Source organism: Pollicipes pollicipes, unplaced genomic scaffold (genome assembly GCF_011947565.3).
Source record: "Pollicipes pollicipes isolate AB1234 unplaced genomic scaffold, Ppol_2.1 Scaffold_3447;HRSCAF=4054_pilon_pilon_pilon, whole genome shotgun sequence".
Lineage (NCBI taxonomy): Eukaryota > Metazoa > Arthropoda > Thecostraca > Pollicipedomorpha > Pollicipedidae > Pollicipes > Pollicipes pollicipes.
In genome coordinates, this window is record NW_023596297.1 from 4,968,252 (window position 1) to 4,979,440 (window position 11,189).

At 47.4% G+C, this 11,189-nt stretch overlaps 1 protein-coding gene across 1 annotated transcript; it reads left to right on the forward strand.

Annotated features, from left to right (window-relative positions):
- The first annotated feature begins 592 nt into the window (after positions 1-592).
- LOC119091385 (GTPase HRas) lies at positions 593-9,866 on the forward strand. Its single transcript, XM_037214154.1, has 5 exons — positions 593-952; positions 3,897-3,945; positions 4,429-4,542; positions 5,352-5,494; positions 9,676-9,866. Exons 1-5 carry the CDS (start codon positions 883-885, stop codon positions 9,849-9,851), a joined length of 552 nt encoding a protein of 183 aa, XP_037070049.1. The 5' UTR covers positions 593-882; the 3' UTR covers positions 9,852-9,866.
- Positions 9,867-11,189: the final 1,323 nt, after the last annotated feature.

Below are 11,189 nucleotides of genomic sequence, written 5' to 3' on the forward strand. Positions count from 1 at the left end.
ATGTACACTGATTGCCGAAACCTTCGGAGCAAGGACAAGTAAGAAATAGTCGCTAAGTAGCTGGTGTTTCCGCGAGCCCAGACATGCAAATCTGGTGGTCCGGGTGTCATTTAATGAGTTTTAGCTTCTAAGTGTTGCGATACTAAGGGCTGAGGAAAATCTTGGTGTATGTTGGACTGTGTGGTGAACAATTTGAAACATTGTGTTTAGTACTGCGTGGGCAGTAAAGACCAAGGTGGTTAGATCTGGTAAGATGGATTCGTAGCTGGCATAATTTTTCAGTCATAATTTTTAGCTGCTATTCAGGAAACTCCAGGTATTTTACAAGCCAATCAGCCTTTCCGTTCATTTTCAAGTTCTAACCTCGATGAAGAAAAGCGGGAAAAGCTATCCGAAAACATTCGTAAACATTTCGTCAAAAACAATTGTGTCTACGTAACATAGGTTCGCAGTAATTATTGGCAGTAGATTTGCACAGCAGCAGTGGAGCCCTACCCCTCCAAACCTGCGCCAGATTCGTCCCAACAAAGAAAACCAGGCGGAAGCGCAGGGTCCTTCGTGCTGGTCCGCGATAACGTACCGCCTTGTGATCCCATTGCCCGTCCACTGAGCTGCCGCGAGCGTATCCTTGGCTCGGCATCGGCGAGGATCCGTGACGGCCTTCGGGTGTTGGCGATGACTCATTGATGCCTATCTGACTTGGTGGATCGGTTGAAGCATAAATCCATTGGGGTCTCCTTAGCTACCTAGCTGATGGTTGTGTGAACTGTGAACGTGTGATGTTACCCCCACTTGGCTCGTGATATCGGTGACTAACTAGCAGTTGAACAACTTTGCGCCGCACTCGTTGAAATCTCTGATAGTCTGGGTTGTGTCGTGTTCATGAACCGCCCATTGGGCACCTCAAACAACTCTGCCAAGATGACTGAATACAAATTGGTGGTTGTTGGGGGTGAGTATTTGGCCTAAACATAGTATTGGGTGCACGGTGTGGGTACATGGTGCAGCCAATGATAAGTGATGGTTTATAAATTTTGGACTCTGTGGGCAAACCATGACATGTTCTAACAAGGTTTTGTTATGGAAGTGGTGCCTCCACCAGTTTCAGCATTCATTGCTTTTAACATCTCATCAGTATCGGTCAAAGTTTGCAGGCTGACTCCTGATGTATAGATTAACTTGTGAACATGGTTTAAGATGATAAAGACATTAAGACATTGGGCCAACAAAGAGCCACAAGGGCCCATTTAGGTTGGTCATCCCTGGCTCTGCACATATTGTTCATGCTAATCTTATCTCTTGACATCCCTGAATTTAGTGATAAGTGAGATCCTTGAACCAATATAAGTTGTTCTAATAATTTTTGAATGTTGCTAGAAAAGGACTTTCTGCATTTTTTTATAGTCCATTCCATTGATTTATTAATCTGACTAATAACATTTGCCTCTTCATACCTCTACTGCTACCTTTTCCTTGTGGAAATTGGTTTTCTCGAAATTTGCCCAATGTCCAGTGCTTCTCGTAGATCTACCTTGTTTACCCCTTTCATAATCTTGGTTGCTTCTATCAGATCCCCTCCAAGCTTTGATCACTTTTGATGCAAAAAATGCTTTTTTTTATCTGGTAATGAGTTTTTTTCAAAATATATTAATAAAATGCATTCATGCACATCAAGCCTGTGAGCAAGCATTGCTGGAATCTTAAACCCTTAGTGGTACAACATGAATTGTGCTCTTGAGGTAAATTCTCAATGTGCTCTGCCTTGTGTGTGAAGTGCAGCACCCCAGGTAGATACTGCACGAGGGTTGTGGAGCTATCTCCCTGGCACAGGCACAGATTTTGCAATGGAAAATTACAGCTCCCTGCATAATGGATCAGCAGTCTGAGAATGGTTGGCTTCCCATTAATTTTGAGTCCAAGTAAAAAGTACCCCAAAATTTATGAGATATGACAAGCAATATGGCAATTTTTTAGCATTCAATGCTGCAAGTAAACCTGAAAAAGCCAACCAAATTTGGGATGTGGCATTTGACAGGACATGTTGGGCCCCATGATAGCACCCCAGAATGTTCAATAGTCTTAACTGTGAAGAAGCCAACATTTACATTGCATTGCATGCTTACTATCCCTGATCTTTGCATGATGAACCTTTTTTTTGGTGATCTTTCCCAATGAAGGATTGTACTGGAGCTGGCATGACAGCAGTGTTGGTGAACTGGTTCTGTTAAATGATTCTAAAGGTTTTTTCTTCCTTTGAATACCAAAATGTGAATTATTTTAAGGTCCTCAACAAAGAACTTGACTGTGTATTTGAAAGGAACAAAGGTTTTCAAAGGATGAATTAACTTGTAATTGAGTAATGTATGAAATACAAGACCAGATATGAACTTTTGGGATCATACCAAGTGCAATAACTGTAGCATTATCATGAAGCATAACATAGGTGTTCATGCTCTCTCAAGGGACATGTCCAGGGTGCTGACAGCACATTTTGGTGTCACTTTTATGAACAAATATCAGTTTTCGTACATGGCATGGCAACTGTCTGTGAGGTTTGATTTAACATGGCATTACTTCTATTTGACATGACTAGACTGGCTCTCCTGTGAGGCATCATTTGGATTGAAACTTGTTTTTGGATTGAAACTGAATTTTTAAATAAGATTGTCATGATGAGTTTTTGTTAGTGGTACAGAGTCATAAAATATCATGTATTTTATTCCCTGAATGAATATGTAGAATTTTGTTAGAGGGTGCCCATTTGAGAAATGTGTGACAGGATGGTGTGACAAATTTAGTATGTGAGTCTCAAGGGTTTTACTTAAATATAGCAGATTAAAATGCGCCCTTTGCATGGCTACTTAATGTACATACATCCATGTATTGATGATGGTATCTGCTTTATTCAAGTTTGTCAAAAAGGTTTGTAAAAGTTGGTATCCTTGATTCTATCACACTATGGATGTACAAGCAGAATTACCTGACCAGATCATGGATGTTAATGCTATCTGATCCCTGTTTGGATAACTTTCATTATCTTTCTGGACATTTAAAAACATTAGGGCAACTTTGATTGAAAATTGTAATATTTGTTTCCCAAAATTGTATACATCTTCAATCATTGCAATTGCATTCATAATGTTGCATAGCAAGCACAACTGTTGTCCAATCTGGACTGCCAAGTTTGAAGTCTGCCCCTGCATCTCAATTGGTTCAAGCATCTGCCACCAAACATACCTGTGGTGGGATGGGTGTTGTATTGGTGCTTTAGTCCTTGCTGTTTGCCCGGGGTGGGACAGCGTGTGGATGATGCAGTGGCCACACATGTTCAGATGAGGTCAGCAGGCACAGCTGACCATGCCAAGCATCACAGCATTTAGCCTTTACCCCAGGAAGTCTGTTGGTGAACTGAAGCTCATGATCAAATGATGGGTCCAGCATTTGTGCAAGCACTGCTTAGCATGAACTCTAATCCTAGAAAGCCATTCAATCAGAATGAACATTGCAGCTGCCATTGGTTGTTTCCTCAATTATATCAAAGGTTTGGGGGTGTCCATTGGTTGTAGGTGTTACTGTTTGTTATAGTTCACTGAGCCATAACAATCACATCAGTTTAGAACTGATGTAAGCTTGGTTGGTTGGTTTTTTACCATTTATCACTTTTTGATTGGATGCTTCAACTATCATTCTGTCTTTTTCAAAGTAAGGTAGTTACTTGTGTAAGAAACAGATCTTAGCGTGCCTTTTTTGTATAATATATGTCAAAGAGTCATTTAACCATTCAGCTCCTGGTTATTGCTGAGCATTTGGTCAACACATCAAGGTCATAACCTAAGCCATGGACTTTGTGCAGTGTGGCTTACAACAGTCCCCAACACAATTGTTTGTGCCTGCAGCTGGAGGCGTGGGAAAGAGTGCACTCACCATTCAACTGATTCAGAACCAGTAAGTGCAGCTCCCTATCATGAGTTACTTGAATTAGGTACACATTCAGTGAGGTCATTATTCCACTTAGCATGTGTCTGGATCCCATGGATGACACCAGATCCAATATGTCTTCTGTTGTTGAATAGAATGTGTTTTGCTGATGGAATCTAGAACACAGATCCTGTAGTCTGTTTTTTGGATCAAATGTATATCTGTTTGGGATCGCCCTTTATCTTCTTGTTCTAAATGCATTGGTGGTTTAACAACTGCAAATATGTCATCATGATTTCTGTACCTGATCAATAATCATTTAGATCACTTCTCAAAATGTGGTATGTTTTGGCTATCTACATGGATCTGTTGGAGCAGGTTGACACAACAGCTTTAGCAAGACGTGCCCGTTTTTGGTTGGTTGGAGCCCGTCCAGCGGTGATGAGTTTGTTTTACGTTCAGTAAGGTGGCGCGCCGCAGCTCAGTGTGGTTGGCTGTTGCGTGTTTCAGTTTCGTGGACGAGTACGATCCGACCATCGAGGACTCGTACAGGAAGCAGGTGGTCATCGACGGCGAGACGTGCCTGTTGGACATCCTGGACACAGCAGGTCAAGAGGAGTACAGGTTAGTGGCGCCCCGCCTCCGTATCCGGGTACAGGGAAGGCACTGAACAGACCGGCGGGAGGTGGGGGTGCCGGTAGCGTAGTGGTTAACGCGTCCGCGGTTAACGCGTATGCGTTAGCCACTGCGCGTCTGGGGACCAGAGGTACAGGGTTAGATTCCCCGCGGTGCCCGCCCTTCTTGCCATGGTGAGAGGCAGGCGACGCCATATAGCCTCAGAAACTCAGTGCGTCGTAAAGACCCAGTGACACACACACACACCAGTGGGAGATGTCCGTCTACGGCCAGCAGCGCCTCCACTGGTCGGCTGTGGTGTTGCACTAATGGCATTAGACCGAAAGAAAAGCTTTGCTGTTTGACATGGTGTCATTGGTCCGTGTGTTACGGATTGCCCTGAATGCTTGGAAAGGTCTGATTGTGGCTCCCGTGGCAGGGGATAATTGCAGGGTGTTTTTTTGTGTGTTGCGGATAACCGTTTCCTGTTTGCAAAGACATTTGCATATTATGTTTAATTATGTTTGACTGTCTGACACATCCACCACCTGCATCCCATACACACCCACACATCCGCCACATGGCCTCTATCCTGGAGTCGGCCGACTTGTATCGGATTAATTAGGACGACAGTTTTGGCACGGTCTGCCAGTTCTGGCACCACCCTCAACAAGGTGATCCTAGGGAGAGGTAATGTAAATTCAACAAAGAAAGCACCATGTAAAAACCGCACCGCCCCGCGATGCTGATGATTGTGTTGACCGCCTCCCGCCGCCCCGTGACGCTGGTGACGGCATTCACCGCCTGCACACCGGCAGCGCCATGCGAGACCAGTACATGAGGACCGGCGAGGGGTTCCTGCTGGTGTTTGCCGTGAACAACTCCAAGTCCTTCGAGGACATCAGCAGCTACCGGGAGCAGATTAAGCGGGTCAAGGACGCCGATATCGTGCCCATGATCTGTGAGTACTTGACAGCAGTCAGTCATGTTTATGTGCTGCGCGTGTCGCCGGTTAGCCCTTCGCGCTCCTGTTAATTTTAATCTGCTGGTGGGGATGGGGGGAGCTGCGACAGCCGCAGCGCTGTGAGTTTGGGGTCCGTAGTTGCCTGTGGGCTGAACGCCCTGGATTCATGAAGAACATGGTTGTTATGAAATGCACGTTTGTCGCATATTCTCCGTCAAAAAGCGTTTGGTCAGTTTTCCCTCCCCTCCTCAAGTTCCTCATCTGTCGTTCTCCATTTCCGGACGTAGTTACTCCCGTATCAGTGTACATCTGCAGTCGGTGCCTGCCAGCTCTTAGCTTTGTTCCGTGATTTTTGGGTGTCAATCAGCCATGCCATGAGAAGTAGGCTTCCTTGAGTGTTTTTTATCACGAGAACGGTGAGCGCCGATTGGTCCCACGTACCAACTCGTTAACGTACCCTTTGGTTCCACGTACCCATTGGTCCTACGTGCCCATTGGTCCCATATACCCATGGGTCCTGTGTACCCATTGGTCCTACATACCCACTGGTCCTACGTACCCAATGTTCCTACGTACCCACTGGCCCTTCATACTCATTTTTCCCATGTTCCCATTGGTCCTATGTACCCATCAGTTGTACATGCCCATTGGTCCTATGTCGCTACGGTCCTACGTACCCAGTGTTCGGTAGTGCCCTCGTTCGTACATGTGCGGGGTCCGTTGGTGCCTGATAATGGAACGCGGATGTCCGAGATCTGTCAACGTTCCAGGCGTGAAGACATGGATCTCTGGACATGTTTGTTCAGCAGTTTTCAGTGTATAAAGTTTCTGCTGGAGCCTGATGAATTCTGGGTGCTTACACTTCTTGCTGTCTGATGTAGGCCCACGTGCATCTGGTTTTCGTTTCGGTTGCATACGTTCATGGCGGGTGCATCGCTGTTGGCCACGATCGCTTAAGACTGGCTGTTACCAGGCGTGCGCTCCGTGAACTATGAGTGTCCGCCAACCGGCAGTGGTTTATTAGTTGGGGATACCCGAAATATGGAGATGGCAGGCAGCAGACGTCTTGGGCCTTTGCATGCTTTTGTTGTGCAAGTGTCCGTGACCTGTGGCTGCTAATTCAATGGTGTGCCGGGGGGAGGGGCGGCTATCGGTACGATTTCACGCGAACAGTTTACCTGTTTTCCCCAGCACTCTTTCGTTTCTTGCCTCTGCTTTCAACGAACGCTAGCTCCGTTTCGCCTCTGAAACTCAAATACTTGTCTTCTTTAGTCGTTCAGCCACTCCTGTGTCTAAACCTTTCATAAGCTGAGGCTGTGGGTGTGCAAAAACAAAACATTCTGGTTCATGTGCTTTCCCTACCGCTTTGCCAGGAACAGATATGATGCGCACAAGTCCCCGGTTACCTCATGTCGCTCTCCTTGTGATTAAACAACATTTCGATACATGCAAAATGGGCAGGAATGCGCGATGGAATCATGTCACAACTCGCATCGTTCGTGTGAGCTGTGTTGCGTGTGTTCAGCTGAATGAATGTGATGTAATAATACTTCACATTGGAAGTGATGGTCCGCTACCAGTGTGTGTGGGGGAAGCGGGGCGGTCAAATGCAGATGATCTACTCCACTCTCTTCACTAAGTGCTCTCAGTCCACTCCACGCAGTGCACTGATGGCTGGAATCGGTGGATCTATCTGCCCACGGTGCTATCGGTGGATTGGTCACCGGGAGGAAATTGCCGGCAGTGTCCCTCAATGTACGAACGAGCTCACCGACTAGCACGATTTAGAAAGAGACTTCCACCTGTTAGAACTGTGAGATAAACCTTCTCCGGTGAGTGCGTGGGACTTGTCATGACCAGTTGGCATTATTATGTGTAGCCTGGGCACCTAAAACATGCGGTGAATACGTGGGACTTGTCATGACCAGCTGGCATTATTATGTGCAGCTCGGGCGCCTAAAACATGCGGTGAATACGTGGGACTTGTCATGACCAGTGGGCATTATTATGTGCAGCTCGGGCGCCTAAAACATGCGGTGAATACGTGGGACTTGTCATGACCAGTGGGCATTATTATGTGCGGCTCGGGCACCTAAAGCTCGCGCAAATCGCTTCACTTTTCATTGTTCAAGTCCAGGTTGGCCGGTCGAAGCTACAAACGACTAAGGTTTGAAGGATCCGTCAATTCATCCGCTATGTAGTGCAGATGCCAGTGGGTATGCCACATGTGGTTCTCAATTTTGGGTGATACGCGCAGTATCTGGCATGCGACGTATGCGTGCGTCTCGCATCTTGAGGGCTACAGACGACCTGTGCGCGGGCTCTCGCACACTTCGCTGCACGCGCGTTTAGGTCGTTTCAGCGTGACGTCCCTGATGATCGTCACCACCAGTGCGTCACCATTGTCACCACCACCAGATCGTCACCACCAGTGCGTTTTGAAGTCAATCACGGAGCAGGTGTTTGAGAAAAGTTCTAGCCAATAGGTCGCTGTTTCTTCCGACCAGGCTACGTTGGTGCTGACGAAGTGGCATTGATGCCTTGGGGTGAAACCTCAGACTCTGGGCGTTGTGAACTGTGCGGGAATGGCAAGTGATTAGTATGGACATGACTTGTTAACTGCCGTCAGATTTATCACACAAAAAAAAACAATTGATCACGTTTCGAACAGGTGTTTTGACTTTGGGTGGAAGGGCAAACGGTGAACAGATTTTGTGGGTACACGAGGAATGTTGTGATCCACGAAGGTCGCTGTTTGTAATGTCAAATTTATCCTCCTTAGGCTAAATTCCAGAAAAGCAGCGTCGTAGCTCGAATCGGACGTCCGTCATTTAGATTCACAGTACCGTCTTGAAAGAATGGCACAACGCGGCCAGACCCTGAAAAGCAGATTAATGAGGTGGGAAACCCTTGCGCCAGCTATGGTAGCTGTGGGAGGTCGGACGCGCCGAAAGGCCAGAGACAACCATGCGCGGATCCATACGGGAGTCGGTCATGTCGGGCGTTGAGCTCCTGCCTCAGCATGCACCAGTGTGGACCGTGTTTTGCAAAGTGGGTGGCTGGACGTGGGCAGTTTAGGAGTGGTGAGAGAAAGTACGGGAGAATAAGCAGAGGTTCTCTGGACAAGTGTAAACAAGGGATAGGAAGGAACGAAAAGGAGGGAAAGGGGAGATGAATGGTCTATGATGTTGCATATATATATATATATATATATATATATATATATATATATATATAATGCAAAATTCAGCCTTTTATCGTACAGTTTCGTGAAGGGCATTGCCACTGCATTTTAGCGGTTATTGACGCTGAGACAAGGACGCAACACGAGTGTTTTAAAGGCATTTCACATGTCGTGCCCTTACACCTGAATGTTCTTGTCGCTCACACTATTCCAGCACAACCGTATCTCAGCCCCGGTGCACTTATAATATGATTTCCAAGAAGGCTATGCGAATGTAGAAGAACTATGGGTCAAAAAGTCGCACTTCCCTCGGTAAGCGCGTTAGTGAGATCCGGAAATAACTATGACATATTTGTGATGCTACGGATATGTCGTCCAACGTCATTGTTCGAGTGCATACACAAAGCGTGTGATAGCGCATGGACGACAATCGGGAATAATAATCATGTGGGAGAATATGACCCAATTCAACAATTGCTTAGTTGATAGCCGAACCGCCGCTGTTTGCGATAGCCGTGTGGGTTGCTGGGTAGGCTCAGCCGTGCCGCCGCTGTTTGCGACGATCATGCAGCCTGCTGTGTAGGCTCAGCCGTGCTGTTGACGACGGCCGTGCGGGCTGCTAGGCTAGCTCATGCTGACCGGCGGTGGGTGACATGTAAAGGATAGAGGCATTCTGGTGTGCCGTTTGATTTCTGTTGAATTGTGGTGGCGGAAAATCATTGTAAGACACAGAAACTTTTGCGAAACATGTATGTTTTCCATAGGTTTTTCCGGTCCCGCAATGAACTTAGTAATAATTTGCCCTGCTGACAGCCATGCAACGAACGCTGTGATCGCCGGCATCTTTGCCTGTTAAGACTTTTGCATATGTAATGACGGCCAGGCGGTCAGGCCGCTGGCTGAGCGGATGTCTGACCCCGGCCGCCCAGTGTTGCAGTGGTGGGAGCCGCTTGCGCCGCAGCGGCGTTCTGACTCCCGCCGCTCTGTGTTGCAGTGGTGGGCAACAAGTGCGATCTGGCGACGCGAGCCGTCGACATGACCGAGGCCAAGGAAGTGGCGAAAAACTACGGCATTCCCTTCATCGAGACGTCGGCCAAGACGCGCATGGGTGTCGACGACGCCTTCTACACTCTAGTCAGGGAAATCAAACGCGATGTGAGTGGATGTTGACGGTGCCGCGTACATCCCGGGTGGATCGTGGCCGGGCTGTGAATGGTCAGCACCGACACCGGCACACTAGTCCAGAAACACGAGCGCGACGGCAGCTGGCAGCAGCAGTGACGTCTGCTCATAGTCAATGACGGTCTGCACTTTGAGATCAGGCGCGACGCAAGCCGTCGGTTAAGACTCCCGCGTTGTAATCAGTGGAATCAGACGCGACGCAAGTGGTCGTGGATCGCGCGCTCTTCCTGTAGCTCTGCGCGGCAAACGCGGGGAGAGGGTCGTGAACGATGCTTTATACACTGAATTTAGGGAAGCCAAACTCGATGAGGGTACCCATGAACGCACGAACGCGTCACTCCTGCAACATACGGTGGGTAGAGGGCAGCCGCCACCGCCATCCTCAATAACCGAAAAATAGCACTTGAAATGCGTTGCATGGGAAGACCCTGCAACTCTTGCAACCCTTTGGCGTTGCATGGGAAGGAATGGTCATGAACACCACATTGAGCACTCCATTGATGAAAATCGCACGCGACATGAGTTCAGCCATGGCAGCTCCTGCTTTTCTAGTCATGAAAATTAAATGAGATGGAATATTCGTGGACGGTACGTTCTTTACCTGAGCCCCAGCAGGCCGACGAAGCGTTAGCAGACAGGTACTGCTGAGTCCAGGGCTTGTTTCCATTAAGTTTTGCCTGTGTCACAGGTAGGGAATGTGTAAGTGTCCGCGCATATGATCACCCTCCCTGTCTTTTATTTGATGTCAGATCGGTATCGTTACGTGCCATTTCGTTGCGGATTGTTTGTCATTAAATGCAGAGATTCTGAACAATGGTTGTCACTGCCGGAGCAGGTTTGCAAGTATAGGTGGTGGTGGTGTAAAAAATATTTCTGAACAATCCCAAAATGCATACCACCTGGCAATGTTTTCCACCGAATTTTTGGTGTTAAACCGTTAGCTCCAAAACTCATTTAACGTGTGGTTGTATGCATGTTTCTTTGTTGCCGTATGATTAAGGTAATCTTTGCTGCCTCCGCTGTTCAATGAAAGTTGGGTAACGAATTGGTAGCTGTCGTAAGCATGCTACATGTAGCATAATCTTTCTACGTTGTAGTGACTGCTCTACTACATTGTACTGAAATACTCAAGGGACGTACTGCCCGGATTCCTTAGAATGTCTGTTTTTTTATCATCCGCACAAACCGCGACCCTACCGTGCGAAACCGCTTCTTCCACGCCCTGTCTTTCAGTTTGAAGATGTGGCCTTCTTGGGCTTCCCTGTCCCGACAGTTGGCGCCCAGTCGTGTTTCGATTCTCCGTCGTCGACCTGCGTCGCGTTACAA